This window comes from Fragaria vesca, linkage group LG6 (genome assembly GCF_000184155.1).
Source record: "Fragaria vesca subsp. vesca linkage group LG6, FraVesHawaii_1.0, whole genome shotgun sequence".
In the NCBI taxonomy this organism is placed as follows: Eukaryota; Viridiplantae; Streptophyta; class Magnoliopsida; order Rosales; family Rosaceae; genus Fragaria; species Fragaria vesca.
In genome coordinates, this window is record NC_020496.1 from 30,220,901 (window position 1) to 30,243,127 (window position 22,227).

Consider the following 22,227-nt stretch of genomic DNA (forward strand, 5'->3'; position numbering starts at 1 on the left):
GATTCCTTGTGCACTAAGATAATCAGTCATGATTTTGGAAGTATATTCAGTGCCATTATCCGACCTTAGAATGCAAATTTTAGATGAAAAATTGTTACTGATAAGGTTATGAAAATCTTGGAAACATCTAAAAAACCTCACTTTTGAATTTCAAGAGATAAACATAGGTAGTACGAGAGAAATCATCAATAAAGGTGACATAAAATCGATAACCATCAAAGGAGTCCAGAGATGCTGGTCCCCAAACATCTGAGTGTACAATTTCGAAAGGCTGAGTTGCTCTTGAATGAGAGATTTGGAAAGGTAATCTAGTGAACTTTGACATACGACATGTCTCACACTCGAGAGAACTTTTACAAAAATTGGGAAACAACATTGACAAAACACGGAATGAAGGATGAGCAAGGCGTTTGTGCCACAATTGTTGTTGTGTTGCAGACATGGAATCTGTTAAAAACACTTTGAAAAACTTGATGAAGTGGAGATGTAGTACAAGCCATTTAGGAAGAACCCTTCACCAATCTTCTTCATGGAAACTCGGTCCTGAAACACAACATTATGAGAAGAGAAGATGGCTAGACAACCCAACAATTTAGTTAATTTTCCTACAGATAGGAGTTGGAATGGGAATGAAGGAACAAGCAGTGCAATAGACTCAATACATTTTGAAAACAGTTTTAGTTTTCCTTTTCCTAGAATCGGAACATTGTTGCCATTTGCAACTGAAACATGAGAAGGTTTTTGAAAGAGTTTCAAAATCATATAGAATGGAAGGATTATTTGTGATGTGTTCTGAGGCACCTGAGTCAACTATCCAAAATCATGGTTTTACTGATATTTAGAGCCGTAGAGAGTGCACATATAATACCTGGTATATCTTCCGCAGAAGCCATGTTTGAATTTGCCAAGAACCCAGCAAATTTTCCAAGCATAGCTGTTGTATCTCCAGCTTCATTGTTCTCCATACTGCCTTGTTTCTTCTGAAGAAAACTGGCAAACTCATTTATGAGAGTTATAGGATTGGAGGTGAAGTTCATCATGTCTTCAGAAGTATTGCTTATATTTGCCTTGGGGTTTGAGACAAATGGACCTCTCTGCATAGTATTGAACTTAGGCTTCAGTTCTGGATGCAGGATCCAGCATCTTTCTTTTGTGTGTCCAATACCTGCTCGACCAATGCTTTCACAGTGAGAGCACTTCAGCTCTGGTCGTCTGCCCCTGTATGGTCGGTTACTTGCGCTCTTATTTGCAGCAAACGCTCTTGCCTCTGACTCTCCGGTGTTGATGTCTACGCTCATCACCTTTTTGCGCACTTCTTCTCGTTGAATGGTGTTGCACACTATTGTGAATGAGGGCAGCTCAGGGCTCATCAACAGATGACTCTTGAGGTCTTCATATTCAGATCCCATACTTGCAAGCAGTTGGAATACTTTATCTTCATCCGCTCTTTTCAACAGTGTGAGTGCATCAATGGTGTGAGGTCTGTACATGTCAAGTTCATTCCACTTGGCTTTTAGATTGCCAAGGTGTTGAACAAATGAAAGGTTACCTTGCTGAAGCCCCGAGATGTCTTTCTTTAGTTGAAAAACTCTAGCTGCATTGTTTAGGTTGCCATACATGTCTTTGATAGCTTCCCAAAGATGATAAGAAGACTCTGAGTAGCTGAAGATTTCTGAAATCTTTGGCTCCATAGAGTTAAGAAGCCATGTCATGACAAGTTGGTCTTTGGACAACCAACTCTCATATTCGGCTGATGAATCGTCTGGGATCTTCTTATCCCTGATGAAGCTGAGCTTTGATTTTTCACCGAGAGCTAGTGTGACTGCCCTTGACCAAGGCAAGTAGTTTAATTCATTGAGGAGGGCAGAACATAAGCTCTGATTAGGATTCCCTTCCATGCTTTCGGTTTTTTTTTTTCACAGCAGAAGTAGTGGTTGCAAGAGATGAGTCTTTTGCAACAGATGAGTCCTTTGTTACAACTCTCTTCTCCACCAAGATGGAAGGAAAAGAGTCTGTTGTAGAGAAGGATTATGAAAGAAAGAAAATCAATACAGATGCAGGTCCTATGAGAATCACTGCTTTGATACCATATTGAATTTGAATATAAGAAAGATATGTATTAATCTTAAGAAAACTTGTACAAGATACAGCCTATATATAGAGGTAAGAACCCAAGTTATAGTCCAACAGATCAAGCTCTTAACCTAATCACAGTGAACTAAAATCCTAGGGAAGATAAACCACTGTAGAGAAGGAGTAAGGTGATGTCCCTTAATTAAAGGGACAACCTCAAATCTAATCAGAAGAAGTATGGGACAGGAGAAGTGTAAAAGAAGTTAACAGTTAACACACTAGCTTCTAACACACTAGATAATAGCTTCTAACAGGAAGCTCAAAATTGATTATTAATACCTGAGTTCATATTAAAATTTGTTGCGTTTGTTTCTAGATTCATCTTGATGTTTTTACAGTTGATCAATTTTCTCCATGAACTTATCCATGATTTTATGCAGCAGAGCATCCTTGGGGAAATAATCATACCTCAATCCTACCTTTTCCTCAAAAACTCCTTAGTGACATAAACAATTTATCCAATACAGTAATTACTAAGATGATATTACCAAAAAATAATACTAAGATGATGTAATGTAACATGAAAACAAATCGAAAATTAACGTATCAAACGTATCGTATAATTTTCCGGTTAGTTTTAAGCACTTTGTAAACAATATAATTTCCGGCTAATTTTAAGCATTTCGTAAATAATACTGTCATTATTTTATCGAACCATGAGTCGAGTTTACAACCTCTCACTTACAGAACGAAGACTACCATCAATTGGTTCGCCTTGGTAATATTTTCTAAAGAAAAATGTAAGAAAAGATTGTTCTTTTTTTCCTAAAGGAAAACAAAATAAAAAAGAAAGAAAAAGGATAACATGAGGACACGTAGCCAGAAATTTGGCGGTTGAGAGCAGCCAACTCCAAACTCCAAACTGCTCTGTTCTGCTCTGCTCTGTTCTGTTCTCAAACCCTCAATCTTTACTTCTCAAAACCAAAGCCTCAAATGGCAACTCTAACCGCCGCAAGACGAGGAGGCAGTATCCTCTGCCCCCACCATGAACCCTTCACCCGCCACCGCTTCCTCTCTCGTCCCCTCCTCCTCCTCCACCCTCACCCATCAAACCCCACCTCCACCTTCCTCACCTACTCCAAGCCCATTGGGCCCATTTCCAAACTCACCTCCCCAAGAGCCGCCGACACCTCCTCCGTCCCCACCACCGCCGACAAAGCCATCGTCACCGACGACCAGTTCTCCCTCGCCAAGGTGGGCCCAAAGTTCATATCTTTTTATGATTGTTTACTCTGTTTATTGTTGTTGATGATGTAAAGGTGTGAACTTTGCAGGTTTCGTTTGGTACTATTGGACTAGGTGGTGGGATTACGCTGTTAGGGTGAGTTGTTAATCCTGTTCTGGTACTTGAGTAGTGATCATTGATTGTGTTTAGTGCTAATAGTGGTGTGTTTGTTTTGGGTTTGGTGTGTTGTGAGCAACAGGTATGGTTTTGGTGCGTACTTTAATATCCTACCTGGGTCTGAATGGTCTGCATTGATGTTAACATATGGGTTTCCTCTTGCAATCATTGGCATGGCTTTCAAGGTACAATCTGAATCCTGTATAGAGCAGCCTATGGAAAGTGTTTAAGAACATGTTATGCAAGGTTGTGTTGTGTAGATGTTTTATGTTCGTTTCGTAATCCAGGATTTGGTGTGATATTGGAGATGAGTAGCAATATAAGAGCACGAATTGATTTGTATTTCGCATATTAGTGTGTTCATTCTCTGTTTGCAGTATGCAGAACTAAAGCCGGTGCCGTGCTTGACTTATTTGGATGCTCAGCAATTAAGGGAGACGTGTGCCACCCCTATTCTTATACAGGTGCTTGCCTTGAATTGAATTATTACTATTTACATCTGATGTGGCCCTTTTTAGAAGATGGATATCTGGCATATGATGCGATAAATTTCTTACTTCACCGTCGAAATTTAGGAGTCTAACTGGCTAGAAGTTGTGTTGCCATTGTTTCTCTCTTAGAGTCTTAGGCATCTTTGTTAAGTATTCTAAATTGCTTACAGTCAGTCATGATTTCGCTCTTGTCATTTCTTGTAACAATTTGAACATATCAGGGGGCATTATAGCTCCATCTTTTGTGATTTTAATTACTGATCACAGTGTCAGTTTAAGAGTTCCCTTAAGTTGACAATCAAAAGGATCATCTTATATAAATGATTATTTGAGAGTCTGCATCATCATCACTGAAACACAATGTTGTGGAAATGCCACTTAGCCTCTGAAAATTTGGGGTTATTTCCAAGAACCCTCTTGAATTTCTGATTCAATCAGTGTCGACCATGAACTATTGAGCAATGTAAATATTCCAATCTTGTTGTCTAACCCCTAAGAATGAAAGTAGCATTTGCTATTACCCGACTCCCAAATATTCAGTGTGGATGACTATTTCCCCTATAATTTTTCTTGAAGTAATCATGCTGACAATAAACTAAGCATTTGTACCTTTATAATACTGCTGAAATATGAATATATTGCACCACTCCAATCTCAGTGAACTCTTATGATTCATGTCTCATGTTTCATGAGCCAATAGTGCGGCCAATAGGCCTTTCCTAGTGCATCGACATCAAATGCTTCAGTTTGCTTGTGTTACTTGCCTATGCTAATAGCCTAATATGATGTATAAAATAACATAACTATGATTAGGTCAGGAATGATGTTACGAGATACCGCTATGGGGATGAGCAGCATTTGGATGAAGCGTTAAAACGAATTTTCCAGTATGGTCAGGTAAGATGTCTGATTGTGTGTATAGGTTGAGATTTCTTGCCATTGAGTTGTTTTGGAATATTCTGTGGGGGACAGAAATTTTCCTCCTTCCCATCCTAAGAAAAAGTCAACTTATTATTTGCTACATACTTGACCTCTAATTGCACTCAGATGTACATAACCTTATGCACACAGTGGTTACACCCTGTAGTTCAGATAGACTTCAAAATGTGGTTTATATTGTTCTTATTCTGTTTACAGGGTGGGGGAATTCCTCGGAGGAGTGCACCTGTTCTACAAAAGATTCGTGAAGAGGTATGCTGAGTGTGTAAACTTTTTATCACCTCCATGCTGATTTTTTTTTTCTGAATGTATTAATAGCAAATTCTTCTGTTACAGGCTCATTAGCTCTACTGTAATTAGTTTTATGTATAGGAATAACGTTTTTTTCTTATCCTTTTGTTTTCTGTTATATACAAGGGAAGACCGAGGACCATGATCATTTCACTAATATATTTTGCCTTTCAAAGGATTCAAATGATCTGCATTTCTTACATAACCCTTTCTTACTAAGTTGATATTTGATCATGGTCTTAGTTGATATCCAAGTGACCTACAAATTTACAGTTATTATCCTCACTCCATTTGTGTTATCTTGCTAGGTCACAGAAGATGGTAGATATTGTCTAGTCCTGGTGTTTGAGGCAAAATCTCTGCAGTTGTCTGATTTTGAACAAAGACAGGTAAACTTAATGACCCTTAGAAATAATTTTGCTGCTATTTTTGGGTTTGAGAATGAAACCCTACCTCAGTTGTTGAACATTTATCTATATCAAATGTATTCATGGAAATCAGGTTTTAAAGTTATCTGGGTTGATGGCATATTTAATGATATGGATGTCTTTCACCTTGTAGAATTATTAAGCCTTTAATTTCAGAATAGCAAAAAAAAAAGACAGACTGATTCATCAATTTCTTTTGTTTTCTAGGCTAAATTTACATCATTCTTCGGACCAGGCATTACAGCTGAAATTGGTGAGATTTAAACCTAAATGTTTCAATTCCTAGATTAGTAGCCTGCTGCCAGTGCATACAGCAGTCTAAATTCTGCTTCTGCATCAATTTTTTCAATATAATTCTTACTTAAGTTTCTGGTGCAGCCAAGGGAGAGGAGAATCTATATGAAGTCAAACTTATTTCCAACTCCAACGTCAACCCCACTGCATAGCCATCGTAAACAATCTATGATAGTTTAACCAAACACTCCTATGTATGATAGATTCATTTTCATTACATAGCTTCTTGTCAATTGTAAAACCTTTGTTTATATTCAGTTGGCAAAACCCTACTTGTATCATACATAGAATTTTGAAGAGAACCGAAAAGAAAAAGATGAGCAAAATTCCAGAGTCTATTACTCTTCCCTTGGCTTCAGATTCAATTCTCTTTATGGTTTATTTAGATTATTGATGCTTGGCACATTTCTTGAAAGTTGCTGCTTTTAACTGTGTCGGCTTCCTAATCAGGTGAAAAGAGTAATCCAGTCTAGTAGGTTTTCCTTGCATCTGAGATTCATAACAAGTTTTACTCCCAGGATTTTCATATTCTTAAAATTTCAAAATTTGTTGCCAAGGGATTCTGTATGTCAGTTTCTCACTGTTTTATGACCCAGCAAAATATCCCACACGTTCTTTCTGGAGAGATTCTACTATTAAGGCACAAACAAAACGCATGCATGTGAACCTTTTGTCAGCCAATACGGACCATAAGCAAGAACAAAGCATAAACATGAGTGAGCTATTATACAACAGAAAGAAAACCGATACAAGATAACCACTAAAGACCACATTACAAGATTGATTCTTCTCTTTTCTTACTCAGAGACAAACTCAGTGACCCTGCAGCAACAGAGAATCTCTTAGACCCCTCCAATGGGCCTCTCTACCTTATTGATTTTCAGCTCTCTCTCTTTTGTTTTCATTTTCAGCACCCTTTGAGCTGAGAAAGAAACATGTTCTTCTTTCTTGGTTTGTGTTTCTCTCTGTACCTTTTTCTCATCCATGACAAGCACCCACCTTGCCTCCACTTTTGCTCTTCTTTTTCTTTCTCTCTTCCTTTTCTCTTTTTGTTCCTTCTCCCTCTTCAGTATCTTTCACTTCCATCTGCACGCATCATATATTTCACATATCAAATCACATATATTTCATCTCTATACTACTCTAAACGTGACGCTCTTTTACTCAAAACGTGACATATTTTCGAAATCAGCATGACACTGCATGATCCTTATCGAAGAATATCCGAGTGACCCAAAACTGGATGAGGTTTTGGCTGGTCCAAACTCTCTCTGGTTCCACCAAAATCATTAGCCTAATAATCTTAGGTTAAATGGATTGGAAGATGACCATAATCTATGTCAATAAATGCAGTGAACAATGTGTCTTGCTATTCAGCAAGAGACCTGTGTCACTTTCCACAACTATCAGCCATCAGTCACATTATATATGACCTCACATCACATGGTATCAAACATCATGAAATGACACTAGCTCACAGATGCAGGTACAAATAGCTCACAAGGTATAGCATCAAATTTGTACCAAACAATAATGAAATAACAATCCCTGAAACACATGACCATCTTTTCCAAAAAGAAGAAGAAGATAAAGCAGCAGTGACAAGACATTTTCATTGAGAGCCCCAAAAGATCAGAAGGGCAAAGCAAAAGTGAATCCTTACTAATTTGGACTCAAGAATCCCAATGTTTCCACAACAAAACAAAAGGAAGTGATGGAAAGCAAGAAACACATAGTTCATAAGTTCATACAAGAAAGGAAAAAAGAGGTAAATTGAATTGATAGTGCGCATAGAAACTGTTCTGCAACTTGTTATATCACTGTGACATTTCCACATTCAAGGGTTATAATTCAGGAACAGTTTTATTCCAAATCACAGTATGTATGTGCTGGAAATCAGGGCCTGTTGGGGCATGTGCCATGAAAACAAAGAGGGACCAATTCAATCTAAATCCCCTACCTTGAGATTTTAATGGTCCCCAAACTCATAAACACATCATTACTTAGCAACAAAAAAAAATCTTCATAAACCTGACAATACATATCAAACACATGCTAAAATCTTAACTTTTAGCATTAATACAGAAATATCACAACATACCTCTTCTTCTCCATCCTCTTCCTCAGATTTTGGTTTCGAATTTGAATTTGAATTTGAATTTGGTGAATCTCCACCACGAAATCGGTTTAATGATCTTTCTACAATGGGAGGAGTTGAAGCAGAGCTAAGACTGCTAGAACTGATATCAGGAGTGCTTTGAGTTCCAACATCTCTAGTCATACCCTCATTTTTCTTTTCTGCACCAAGGACATTCATTTGAGCACTATACCATTTCTATGCAGGTGAGAAGTATATTAAGTATGAAGCAAGAAAAGTGTTGGAACCTTGAATTGGGAAATGACGAGCCAAGTCTTCTTTGGTGGAACTTGAAGGCTTGGTGGTATGGATTGGCCTAGTGTGAGAAGAGTAAACAAGAGGTGCAGACATTGTGATTCGATCCGTCATGTTTCGAAACGATCTTCCACTAAGTGTTTTTGCAGATAAACACTCTAATGGGACTTGTCCTGAAAGAGGGTTGCATATGTATTTCTCTGCTTCATTCCACTTTGAATGTAAAGCAAAGCCATCTGGGGATAAAGCCTCCCAACTATGATAGGCAGACCTTGCTTGTAATGCTGCAAAGAAACACAGAACGTTACAAGCTGAATTCTGAACCAGTAACATCCTAAAGATCATGATCAAAAGAAGTGTACCTTTGATGGCTGTAGTGAAAGAGTAAGTTGCAGGGTCTATTTCATCTGCATAAGTATGTAGAAGAATTTGAGAGCTAGCTTCTTTGAAATAGTGAGTAAAGAGTAAAGGGTACTACTTATTACCTCTTAAGGCATAGCCAGGCGAAGAAGCAGTGCTAGAGATGGTAATGTTTGATCTGAAAGATCTTGTGTCTTCTCTAAAGCTTCTAATGTAGGATGCTGAGAACCTTCTGGAATTCGTGTTTTCGCGGCTGATTCCTCTTGCCTTGACAGCCCAATCTCTCAAGCTGAACTCAGGTTCGTCTCGTCCCCGAGAACTGAATGGGGATTCTTCCATGGTTTAAGTTCTGAGATGATTAGTAAATGGAGGCAACATGAAGAAGTATAAGCACATATAGAGCAAACTTTCAAATCTTTGAAACCTCCTTGTGTTTCTCATGGAAAGATGTAGTCCAAAACGCAATGATAATCACTTGGACATTGCAAGCAGTATTTGAAGTATGCTTACTGGTTGCCAATTACACACTCTGACACGCAAGCACAAAAGGATGAAACATTCGCTTTCTTCCTCTTCAAAAAAAGAAAGAAAAAAGTAACAATTTCTTAGCTCCGCAAAATTTATGCACAGCGTTAGTAAATTAGTGACCAATTTGATACTGTTTAATCCTCTAGACCAAAAGAATAAGGGGGCCAGTTTGTTTGTCTTGGCAAATGCTGTGCTAATAGTCTGTTAATAAGGTGTTAAGAGTATCCTTTATGTTGTCCACAATGACCAAACTAGAATCAGAGAAAAGAAAAACAGTACAATACTGATTGTTAATCACTAGAAAAGCCCTCGTTCATTGATTCGGTGTGAGTTGCATCATCAAAATTTACATTCACGGGACGTGAGCATCTCCAGAAATGGTCGATAAAATAGTTGATAAATTTGAATGAAAGTTATATTTATCAATTCATTTTGAAAGTTGTGTTCCAGCAGAGTAACTATATTAGAGAAAACTTAGCTATTCATTGACAAATTCTATCTCCTGAATTGATAAATTTATCAATTTTGCTTATCAGTTTTTAAATTTGTCAACTTCTTAAGTATACTGCTGGAGCAAAGATTCATTTAAAAATTAACAAATCTCTAATTTTTCTCAATTTATCAATACTGCTGGACATTCACGTGCGGACGCGAATCATAAAAATGATATATCTATTTTTTGATAAAAGAAAAAAAAAATTGTCTTGAGATTATATGGAGCTTTTCTCCAAAATAGCCATACGCAAAGGCAAAAGGTTGATAGACTATTCACCATTCTTTGTGTACAGGCAATATTTGAGAGGTTTCTGCACCAAGTGATCCTATAATTGGTCAAAGAATCTAGAGAGAAATCTCTATAATTGTGGGTCACACAGTGTTTATTGTAGTATTGCTCAAGAAAAGACTAGCATTGGTAATGACTGTCTGGTGAAATTTGGTACAACCTAATCTAGCATTTGAATGTGAATGATTCATATTTATCACTGCACCAAAGCTTTTCTTAGGTGGGAAACTATTTGAATGAAGCCGGACCAAAGATGTTGGATCATATTTGTGAAAATGTGATCCAAATTGGAACAAGTGTGCAGAGATCTGCAAACGGGTAAACACAGGTAACATGATTGCAGCAAGTACTGGGGTTGGCCTTTCCGAGCAACTCGATTAATGTGCAAGGATAGTAGCAGTGATATTGTTAGTGACTGATTTCATAAACTGCTCGAGATATGAAGCGATTTATGATTGTTAGTGATTGATTTCAAAAACTGCTCCAAATATGAAGCCGATTTATGCACGGTTGCGTATCGTGGTGGCCTATTTGAGACAATTAGTCGAACATCAATGATGCGAAAATTGGGTAGTATTCATCTTGTTGGCCAAGAGATTTCATGACACTTGAATGTTCAGGATAGCTAGACACAGGATTCCAGAACTAAGATAGGTGGATGTGTTATCTCAAAAAATTCAGAAATTATTTGTTTTCTTAGCAAGAGTTTCAAATAACTTTATTTTTTGTCAGATGTTCTGTAGGAAAGAAATCTAATAACTATTGAAACTCTGTAAAGTTTCAAAACAATTGCCTCGTCTAGGCTCTCTGCCATGTATGAGTCCATAAAATGCTCTGATGCAAGAACAAGAAAAACCAAATGTTGTTCACATCTAAACTTCATTTTTGAGGATATGGTTACTGAGTTATAACAAGTAACAAGTTGATGATTGCAGATATCCAATGAAGAGTACCTTTCAGTGTGGGCTGGACGGAGAAGAAAAAGAGTGGATAGCAAGAAACGGTGGGAATGAATGTGCTTGTGCATGTGAATGTCTACATCATATGAATAATCAAGTGTGGCAGTCCTCAAATTAAGGGATGGGGGGACCTCTCATCATAGTCCACAGTTTTGTCTCATCTGTATGCAAAGTAGGTTTCAATAGTGTCAGCAAGGTCCCCCCTCCACTTCATTTAATCTCAAAAGCCTTCTCATTTCAAGAACATATAGCACTATCAATCAAACATGGACAAACTCAGACAAATTCAGTATTGGATGCATGAAGCCAGTCTAGTGGATGCATCGATACCTCAGTATACTTGTTCAATAGACGAGTTCAATCCAATTAAAGCCAGAAGCTTTGAGAAAATGGAGAAGAAATTTCTCATCTATCAAGCACATTTATAACCCAAACCTTCACGGAGGATGAATAAGCAGAGATATGTAAGCAAGAGTAATAGCATTTACAGTCTTATCTTCAAAGCGATACCAAACAAATTAACAAGCAGTACAAACAAAACACACTCACCGAGTTAATGTGTTGGTGAAAACTGATTAGTTGATAGTTTAGACCATACAAGCTTTAAGGACTCAAAGTCTCATAAGTTGGTGAATTATCAGAAACTTTCTTGCAAAGCCGCCAACCCCTAGCTTTTCTTTACCTTTGGCCAAATGCAGGTTCAGTTCTCCAATTGACCACCATGGAATAGACACACTCCACACGAGGCAACTCTGAGCAACCAACAGTAAATAATCTCACATATGACAAAGCTGTTGCTCGTGGAGTCTGGTAGAACAATGGAAGAGCTTTGATTGCTGGAAACTCAACCTTCAGTATTTGGAAAGCAATGGCAGGCACCAAACTGGTCCCAGTTTCATATTACCTGAAAAGGAAGGAAAAGATTTTATAGGTTTGGATGCTCTCCACTGTATAATTCAAACCATCCAATGACAGTGATGGAAACCAACCGATGAAATTAAACATTACGAAATCAATTTCAGATTGAGACCAGACCAGTCTACAATCTTCTCATCTCTTATGGTCTTATGGATTCTATTCTGGTTCACCATGCAGGACAAGCAAGCCTGAATTAACTTTGTTACAGCTATCAAAATGGTTTATGACCGTACGTACCTTCAAAGAGCTCAGCATTCAGTCTTGTCCAATTTTAGATAAATGAGGAAACTGCAGCTCCTGAATTCAGTAATAAAATGATGTATAGGATCATGGACCAATGTAATCAAATAAAGCAAGAATGGCACCTAAGAAAACAACTAAGACTCTAAGAGCAACTCCAACAATAAGTGCTATTTGAAGGTGTTATTCTCATTTTAGCACCCCTTGTGACACTATTCATATTTCATTAATTTTCCATCTCCAACAATGAGGTGCTATATGGAGGTGTTATTCTCACTATTCCAACAATGAGGTATTGTATCATATGAGGTGTGTGCTTGTGGAGCCAACATGGGCTGGTCTTGGAAAAATCATGAATATAAGACTTATGATGGCTCTTGGGGCTATATTATTAAGACCAGCACCTAGTCTTTTTTGCTGTTGGAGATAGCTTATTCTATTTCAGGGGCTGGTCTTAGTTTTTAACGCCACCGTTGGAGTTGCCCTTAGTTAGGTTCCAAAAAGAAAGAATAATATACACACAAACACATATCTATTTAACAACTTAAAGGTTCAACACTTACTGTTTAAATAGAACATTACTCGAGAACCTCCATCAAGCTGGAACAGCTCAATTAATATCGCCTGGAATTCCAAAGTTCTAAAAGACAAGTGCTTAGACCAGAGCCACAGAAAAACTTAAACAAAGAGGGAATCATCTTGGATAGGATTCTCACCAATAGAATAAACGGTTATACTGTGAAACTTCAAGAGGTCGCATATGTGTACAAGTTTCCTGCATAATGAGAAAAAGTATGACACTCAAGGAAGAAACAAAATTATATACCATTAGATGCTTGGGCATATTTATAAAACTTTGGTCCTTCCACCAATTTCAATATAAAAATTTTACTTTATAGTATGAAAAACCTGATTAAGTAAATCGTCAGTTCTTGGAAGTGCAACAATTTTTGTAGGCAAAGATGCAAAGTAATATAAATGAAGAAACAACATGTTACCTTGTCCAAGAATCAAAACAGTATTTGCGGCCAATGGAGTAAGGTCTTGAATCTTTTCCCCAGTGAAAATTGTGAGACCAACTAGCAGAGAAAAAATCACAAAAACTTCCAAAATAAATTGATTATAAAAGGCAACAGAATTTGAATTTAAGGAAAAAATAAAAAGAAAGAAGGACATGACCCTTAGGATTAGGGTATCATGGGGTTCAGACACTTCATGAAGAAGTTTCAACCACCATAGAACACCACTCAATACAATTGCAGAAATACTTCATCTCAGAGAATCTGTAAATAGGTTTCTTTGACATGTAAGAAAAAAAAGTATGACCATATTTGGGATTTTAAACCATGAAATTTAAAAAGCAATTTATGGTCCAATGAGAACCTGTGATATGCATCGGCTTTTCCTTGCTCTCATTTAAATCATTTCCGCTAACTGCAATATCCATGTCGGATGCCACCATCATCTGCACAGAGTTGTAGCCATCTGACACCCAAACAGATTGTGTTCCTGCAAAATGTAATAGTGAGTGACCTTATAGTTGAAGAAAGGTCAAGATTCATATATCTAAAACTTCGGTGAGCTGCAATAGCATAAATTCAATCACAAAAATTTTCTAACCACCATAAAGCAAAAGGCATAGACCATCATCAAGTTCTTTTATGACAATGATTCCTTGGAAGTTCAAGAGACCTTAAGTGGAGCAAAGGTAAAATAAATAAAATGGAAGGGAGAGAAGAAGCATACTTGCAGCTATTTCAGAAAGAACAGCCACCTTTTGCACTTTCATAGTGCTAGGCAACTGCTGCAAGAAAGTAGTTATATCTGATCCAATTACGGGGCTGAAAAGGTGCAAAATCTGTAAGCCTCCATCTGAGTCCAGGATTAAAAATTTGTTAGAGGACAGTGCGTCAATGGAAATGGCCTTCACCGGTATCCTTCTTCTTGATTTAGAGGTTTCCAACTCCTTGCCCTTGAATGCCGCAAAACACACTCCCTCTTCACATGAGTCTTGTTTCAGTTTAACAGACCTCTGCTTTACTACAAGGTAAAATCACACAGTTAGTGAGACTAGCCTATCAGCCAATGGGAGAACAAATTCATACGAATCTAAGACAACAAATCAATAGAAGCCACTTAAATTTATAATAGACATGTGCAATTATATGGTGTCCAAACTACCAAGCTATCTCACAAATTATAGATTATATTAAAGGGAAAAGTCAATGATCAGTCTGCAAGCTAGAGATTTCAAGTGATATGGAAATGCAAGACAGTCCCTATCTAGAGTTATTTATCTAATCAGTATTTACCATCTAGAGGCAGTTATGATTTTAACCAAAGGACAGCACCTTGCTTAAATGAGTAGCACCCATGTCCTTGTCAAAAGGATATACCTAAAAAACAATTTGTCAGTGTAAATTGCAGATGCAGATAAACATATAAATCTGTTTAAGTAGTGCATGTGCAAGAAACAGGCTCAACTAAAGTCAATTACACCATGTATCAGATCAATTAGGTCATCAAGGGATTTGGCGATCCACAAGCATAAAGTTAGGGACCATGGCACTTCAAGAAAATAAGAATACCCCCGAAAAATAAGTAAAAATTTACATTTTACCATATATCTGTGGAAAACTTATATTTTGTGAGCTTTTGAGTCTATATAGCAGGAGTTCAACACAATAGGCCCGGTAAGGAGGTCACTTCAAATAAAGACATATGGGACTTGGTTAAATCCTCTATAACTTGGGGATTACACGCTCATTCGAAAAAAAAACAGCATATCAGGTTCACACAGCCATCACACCATGTTTGCTAAGTTTAACCAGTTATCTCCCTTTATAATCAAAGTTCTCACTGAGAATTGGATGAATTTCTTTCCGGACCTATGATTCCATGGCCTTTTGACAGAGGACTATATTTAAGACCTTTACACCCAAAACCTCAACACTAAAAAGTTCTTTTTTTACCCCAAGAAATTTGAAAATCCCGCTTCACAGACCCAGGGACGAATCTGGTCCTCTAGCTGAGCCCTACGATTTTAGGAGGCCGGAAACTCTACCCAGATCACATTTGAGAAAAATAAAGGCCTGACCATTCCTACTCACTCATTGATCTGATACTTTAATCCCCTGGGAAAACCCAACTTTAAAATCTCATTTACTTCCCATAATCAAAGCTTGACCCTAGCACAGCCATAAATACAATACCCCATCATATGCAAACAACTTATAAATCTACAGCGAATACTAATCATGTACTATTCCTTCCTATTTATCTGTCAAGCTTTAAACTTTTTCCTAATAAATTCTTATAAACTATATTAATGAAGCAAACAACAAGCACCCCTCACATAACTTCAGATAAATATCAATATAAATACAGCCAACATAATTCTTTTAGTTAGGTATATGCCAACAACAAAGTTGATGTGGGGAGACCAGAATATTTGGTATTGTAGATACTTTATATTCTACTCCAACTAAGGAAATAATGTCTAAACATATTAACCTCGTTGCACAAATATCATATACCACGTAGACATAGCTCATCATACACGACCCTAACTTAAATAGAAAGTAAACAAGTATATCCTTGACTCAGCAAAAGCAGAGGCATGGGATAAGGAAACACATTAGGCATTACATTAATCTTCTATATCGTACCACTAGGATCAATTTGATCAAATGTTGAGGATACAACTCTTCTAAGTACTAACTCAACAACAAGTACGAATGCATTACCAAATGTACCAAAAACATTACAACAAATAAAATCAAATCGCAGAATGTGCATACTTACCAATGACACCATTCCTATCATTCTTCCGGCACAAGTAACCACCGCAACTCTCTTCGCATTTTCCACTTCCATGCTTACTTCCACAATCCCCAGCTTCACTATGCACCACATTGTCTCCAATCACCCCATTCGGCAAACCCGAATTCAAAGCCGTAGGCTTAGACTTTCTCACCCGCCCTTTCGCAAGCTGCCTCAGACTAAAAACCCTCACTCCATCATCCTCCCCCAACATCAAGAACCCGAACGAAACACTAATGGACCACACAACCTTGCAGCAATCAATAACAGCACACCTCATCAACTTCACAGCCACACCAGCAACATCTTTCACGGCGAAAACCCAAATCTTGGATGCCGAAACCGAATACATTGCGAAAAAATTGACAGACCCAGCAAGCTTAACCGAAACCCCATGATTGGAATCCACCAAAACCCCCAATTTGGGATCAAAGGTGAGATCTTTCTGGGTGCAGACCACTTGGGCCCTCACGAATTGGGTCTGTTTGTTCAAGACATAGAATCTGAGGAGGATTTGGGACCCACCCAGGTGAGGGCCGGAGACGACGAAGAGGACCCTGTTGGGGTTTCGGAGGAGGAGGAAGGCGGCGGAGGAGGAAGGGGGGAGGACTAGGGTTTGGGGAGGAGGGAGGGAAGAGAGAGAAAGAGGGGAGGAGGAGAGAGAAGGGTAGAGAGAGAAAGAGGAGTCGGAGTGAGTGAGGGCTAGAGAGAGAGAGGTGGGCTCGAAGAGGAGGGAGGTGACGTGAGTGGAGGAGGAGGGGAGGCGGAGCTTGGAGGCTTGGACAACCACCATGAGAGGCGGAGGAGGGCGACGTCGTTTTGGGGGTGGTGGAGATGTTAGAAGAGGTGGCAATAGTGTCGGAGCATTGTGTTCTTCACTTTCTTTGGGTCGTCGTTTGGACTTTTCAGAGATCTAAAACGTGATTATTGTATGATTATTGATGTTAGTTAGTGCGGGGGTTAGGGTGTGGTAATGCGTAATTAGAAAGGTTAAAAATGTGTAAAGAGATGCGTACTGTATATTTTTTGCGTATTGAGTAGAATCCCACATCGGAAAATAAGTTAAGGTGAGACGGGTTTATATACGATCGCGAATTATACAAGGGTACCTCTACGGAGGTATAGACATTGGACTTGTACATAGACATGACTTGGACTTTGGACAGACCTATAAAAACAAAGAATAATAAAATTGGCTGGTGTTCTAAAACACCATCAAACACATTTTGGTGCAAGTATAGTGTTTGAAAGATGGAAGAAAGGAAAAGAAAATATGAGAAGGAATGAACTGATAATTAAGAAGGTTTGGCAGAGTTGAAGGTGGAGGATAGAGGGTGTTTATATAGTGCCTAGGGAAACACTGGATCCAGTGAAAAAACCTGGGGGAAGACTATCCCGACACCGACCACATCGTCTCTTGGGGCGAAAACAACTTCTCCAGCTTCGTCGACCGCCAGCTCTCAACACTTTTTCTATCTATTATTTTCTTTTTTCTTTTTGAACTTTGCACTAAACCTGTCGTTTTTGTTTGGTCATCTATGAGGAGAAGCATTTGGTCATCTACGAGAGGCTGAGGCGAAGCAACACCATGCTGATGTCGGGGCTCAACCATGAGGAATTAGCTTTACAACGATATCATCTACTTCGTTCGTACAGAACCATGTCAAGCCTGTCGCTCCCAGCAATTCTTACCCAGGTTCTCTGCCTCTCTGCAAAACTCATGACTCAACCCCAACTCCTCCGCCGCCATACACAGGCCTCTCAACCAGGTTTTTGGGTACCAGTACCACACCGGTAACCCTGAACAAACCCAACCACATTATCAGCCAATGGCATGTCTGATAAGGAGGACCTGGGACCCACCGCAGTGAGGGCCTGAGCGGATGAAGAGGACCCTTTTAGGGTTTTGGAGGAGGAGGAGGAGGAAAACGGCGTCGTTTTGGTGGTGGAGATGTCAGAAGATCGGTGGCGATAGTGTCGGAGGAACAAGAGGAGCATTGTGTGTTCACTTTCTTGGGTGGGTCGTCGCTTGGGACTTTTCAGAGATCTAAAACGTGATTATTGTATCATTACTGATGTTAATTAGTGGGCGGTTAATATGTAAAAGAGATACGTAGTGCTTTTTTTGTGTATTGAGTAGAATCCCACATCGGAGAAAAAGTTACGGTGAGATGGGTTTATATAGGATTACGAATCACATAACGATACCTCTACTGGGGTACAAGACATAGCGAACTTGCACTTGGACTTGGAACATAGGATTGGACAATTGGACACCTATAACTATGCGTGGATGGGACAATAACGGAGATTGGCCGGTGCTCTAAAACACCATTTTTGGATCCCACATCGAAAAATAAGTGAGGGTAAGATGGGTTTATATACGATCGCACGATAGTGTACCTTTACGGGGGTATAAGACACAGGACTCTTGGACACCTATGCACTTGGACTTGTACACGGATATGGATCATAGAAGTTGCACACCTATGCTATGGATGGAACACACAACTTGGACTTGAACTGGAACCTAACAAAGATAATAAAATTGGCTGGTGTTCTAAAACACCTATTTTTTTTTTTTTTTTTTTTTTTTCTGATTTCACATTTTTGTGTTGAGTAGGATAACACATAGAAATGCTATTTTTGTTAGTGATTTCACAATTTTTATCGACTTTTGTCTTTCTTGTGCTGAGAAGGAACACAGAAATGCTATATATAGAGAAAGAATTTTATTCGATCACTCTTTTAGGACCTGAGAGAAAGAGTGAGCTACTACTTGTATATATGTAGAAGCTTGCTACCTACCATTCCTTGCAAATTGAAAGCTTAAGTGTATGTTGTCCGTTCATGTGTAGACATACATAAAGTCGGAATCAAAAGAGCAAACATATATGCTACTTTATTGTCAAACAACGTTGTATAAATGTTTCATTTCAATTAACTGAGAGATTATGAACGTTTGATTCATCATCAAAATTTTAGAATCTTTTTTTTGGTTCAGTTTTTCAGTTTTTGGGTATGCATGTCAAAAGAATAGTCACAAATATCAGATTTTAAACCACTTTTCTCTGTTTTTTAGATTTTGAAGCACAACACTATTCCTCTGGTTTGTTACCAGTTTATCAAGTAGACAAATATCATATGATCAAACCATTAGAAAAATAGGTGAAACTGATTTATTGGCCTTCAAATTCGCATTATTATAGCATAAAGTCATAAACCCACACAAGGTGAAGGGAATCCATCTAACTGCATGTCCTCTCATCTTCAGTTCATCACCATCACCATGAATCTATGAACTAGTTTGTGAAATTAGAGACAGTAGCTTGGGGCTCACAAGCCTTGGCAGCAGGGCTGGGCTGAACACTAGGGCTTGGTTCCACAAGCTTCCCAGCTGTAAGCTCCTCAGGCAAGTCCTCGATCCCCTTCAAGTAAAAAGTGTACAAGATCTTGAACGGAAACACAATCTGGTGAAGCTTCACATGTCCATACACTCCTTCAAATATCCCCGAACCACCAGTCACGGCCAGGCTGGTGTCCTCGTAAGTCAAGTACGGTCCTTGAACCGAAATGTGACCATAGTCCCCGAAATAGAAGCTGTACATGGCCTCATATCGGTCGCCTTTCTTTTCCGGCTTGCTTTCTATCAAAATGCAAAGTCCTGCTGTAATTCCCAAGCGTTTCTCAAGGTCTCCGGTGTATATCTGCAACAAAATTTACAGAACACCGTACAATTAGCGCATGTAAGACTTCGATGGAGGCACATAGTGCGTGTCAAGAGACTAGTAAAGTAGCAAGGTAAACTACTAGAGGAAGAAATTTACTTTATTAGTGAAGGGAACGAGATCTCCGAGCGAATGTGCAGGTTTCTGGCTTAGACTGAGGTAAGCCGGGCTCGAACGGTCTCGTTCGTTGATCTCATACACATGGAACTCTTGAACTTTTGCTGCAGAAATTAACAAACACATTTTGGTTACAGAAGGTCAATAAAACTATGATGAGAGTGAGAGACAAGAACTTAGTGCTAGGGATTAAACAATCGAAGGGAGTAAAAGAAAAGATAAGAAGACTAACTGGGTCTTGGGGAGCTTGAGCAAGCCATTGCAGGGTTGATGGTTAATTTTCTTAGGAAAGGAATGAAGTCAATGAACTGGGTAAGAAGGTTTGGTGGAGGTGAAGATGGAGGAGTATGTTTATATAGAGGTAGGGAATTGAAGGATAAGAGGATGGTGATCAATTCGGGCACGTGGTTTTATTGGGCGGTGGAGTCAAACAATGGTTTTTGGTGCTCCATATGCGGTGGTGTGATGAAACTGGGAAATAACAAAGGAAATAAACGTGTGAAGTTGTTGGAAAAGTGAGAGGTACATTTCATGGTGGGAAACGAGTGGCTAAAGCCAAAGCATGCAGCTGCCATGGATATAGCCAACCCAAAAGTCTCTACTTAAAAGTCGGGGAGTCATAGATTGAAGCCTATTCCACCGGCCGGTGTAGGTAGCCTTGCCGGAATCTACCTGAAAAAACAAGTTACAATTTCATGGTAGAGAAGAATAAAGGTTGACCCAAAAAAAAACTCCAACCTTCTTATTATCAAAGGTGATCAAATTGATAGCATAGAACTTGTACAGATGTGGCCAAATTGATCCAGAATAGTTGACAGTTTCCAATTATATTATCACCAGGTAAAAACACCAGCAACTAGCGCATCTGGTGTAGTGGTATCATAGTACCCTCCCACGGTACTGACCAGGGTTCGATTCCCTGGATGCGCAGTTTTTTTTTTTTTCAATTGTTTGGTACTTTGGTTATCTGCATTCTGCAACTTAGTTGCTTTTTTTTTTCTCTCCAAAAAAAAAGTTGCTTGATTGGTCTTCAAGAAGTTTGATTAGCTTTTGTGCAAGTTTACTAATTCACCAATATGTATTCTCTATTTCTTTCCTATCTACACTTGAATCAAGTCATTTGTGATTTACTTTGTTCTAGTGCAAACGTTCAGAAATTTGTTCTGCACTTTTGTGTCAAAATGACATACAAAACAAAAGCATTGCTTGGGCACAATGACAACAAAGCAGGTGACCAGAGGAATGGTTTATCATAAAAATTGTTTCACCAAAATGACATAAAACTAAGAAACGCATATCAAATGGTTTTGCTTTGTATAAACTAGATTCGTGATTCTTAAAAAAAAATAAAAAAATGTCAATGATTGTTTAAAAACACATGTACAATGACTATGGTTTAAATTAGAGTCGTGTCATTTATAATATGGACATATGATGTCTTAGTTCTGTGTCGACCAACCTAGTAAAAATATGGTGATTGATAAAGGATAAAGTGTAGAGACAAAGAGATAGCAAGAGAGTCATCATCTTATTCATTAATAGGAGCCATTTATATAGGGAATTACACAATACCAATATGGTAAGGATATGAATACATATATCTAGTCTAACTACATATCCTATTGGCATAAGGCCAAGACACACATAGAGAATATCCTAGAACACTCCCCCTTGTGCCGCGCGCTGATATGCCGATGGTGCCGATCTGTTGCCTCATCAAAAACCTCGTCAAGTCACAAAAACCCTGTGGGAGAAAAACTGAACCTTGATCGTAGGAGAAAAAGAGTACAACGCACCATTCATATTTGATAGTGACATGTATGTATGTGCTAGACTCCCCCTGAAGTTCGCACCCCCCCTGATCTTTACATCAATCATAGGGCTCTTCTTGATTCTTACTAATCACGGAAATTTCAACAACTTAGCATGTCAATGCTTTTTAACATGTCTTCAAATGTGGCATTGGGCAATGATTAACTAAATCATGCCGTATTGTCCTCAAATGATCTTTTACACTTAGATCTTGAGGAGAAGGTCGCTTGTGAACTCAAAACATAAGTTCGTGCAGGAAATCAGATTTCTGCGCAGCATGACCTTCAATTACTAGAACAGTCGTAACTTCCTCTAGGAAATACATATGAATGAACAGTAAAAGGTTTTGGAAACTAGACTCATTTAGCTTTCCAACCGTATATTACACACATTCTGGTTCATCAGGGGCTGTTCACAAAGTCCCGTCGAAGTTGACTGTTTTGCCAAAATCAGATTCTCGGACAGATTCGTCCTACTTTACGAAAACGGCCATAACTCACTCAATATGATAGGTATGATCAAATGGTTGGTGTTTCTGGAAAGTAGACACATAGACCTTTCCAATGGTACCAATTTCACCATTTTCCAGTGAGTGAGATTTCCTATAGGTCCCGTGGAAGTTGACCTACAAAACTTGGCAGATTCTGAT

At 38.6% G+C, this 22,227-nt stretch overlaps 3 protein-coding genes and 1 non-coding gene across 4 annotated transcripts in view; 2 read left to right on the plus strand and 2 right to left on the minus strand.

The window, feature by feature from the left end:
• Positions 1–3,050: 3,050 nt before the first annotated feature.
• The window catches only part of LOC101308310, a 59,588-nt gene continuing 40,411 nt past the window's right edge, over positions 3,051–22,227 (plus strand). The window contains exons 1-9 of the mRNA XM_004305979.1: positions 3,051–3,327; positions 3,408–3,454; positions 3,558–3,660; positions 3,853–3,939; positions 4,780–4,863; positions 5,104–5,157; positions 5,505–5,585; positions 5,832–5,877; positions 6,003–6,064. Coding sequence (XP_004306027.1) covers positions 3,067–3,327; positions 3,408–3,454; positions 3,558–3,660; positions 3,853–3,939; positions 4,780–4,863; positions 5,104–5,157; positions 5,505–5,585; positions 5,832–5,877; positions 6,003–6,064 — 825 coding nt within the window. The 5' untranslated portion in view covers positions 3,051–3,066. The remainder of the gene's footprint in view (positions 3,328–3,407; positions 3,455–3,557; positions 3,661–3,852; positions 3,940–4,779; positions 4,864–5,103; positions 5,158–5,504; positions 5,586–5,831; positions 5,878–6,002; positions 6,065–22,227) is intronic.
• On the minus strand, positions 6,620–9,135 carry LOC101293803. Its single transcript, XM_004304095.1, has 5 exons — positions 8,796–9,135; positions 8,673–8,717; positions 8,304–8,594; positions 8,020–8,216; positions 6,620–7,004 (listed from the first exon to the last, which is right to left on the minus strand). The coding sequence occupies exons 1-5, from the start codon at positions 9,007–9,009 to the stop codon at positions 6,897–6,899; spliced, it is 855 nt and encodes a 284-aa protein (XP_004304143.1). The 5' UTR covers positions 9,010–9,135; the 3' UTR covers positions 6,620–6,896.
• On the minus strand, positions 18,974–20,242 carry LOC101294384 (allene oxide cyclase 4, chloroplastic-like). Its single transcript, XM_004304097.1, has 3 exons — positions 19,999–20,242; positions 19,749–19,870; positions 18,974–19,628 (listed from the first exon to the last, which is right to left on the minus strand). Exons 1-3 carry the CDS (start codon positions 20,024–20,026, stop codon positions 19,224–19,226), a joined length of 555 nt encoding a protein of 184 aa, XP_004304145.1. The 5' UTR covers positions 20,027–20,242; the 3' UTR covers positions 18,974–19,223.
• TRNAG-CCC lies at positions 20,626–20,696 on the plus strand. The gene has a single exon. It is a non-coding gene; the product is annotated as a tRNA-Gly (tRNA).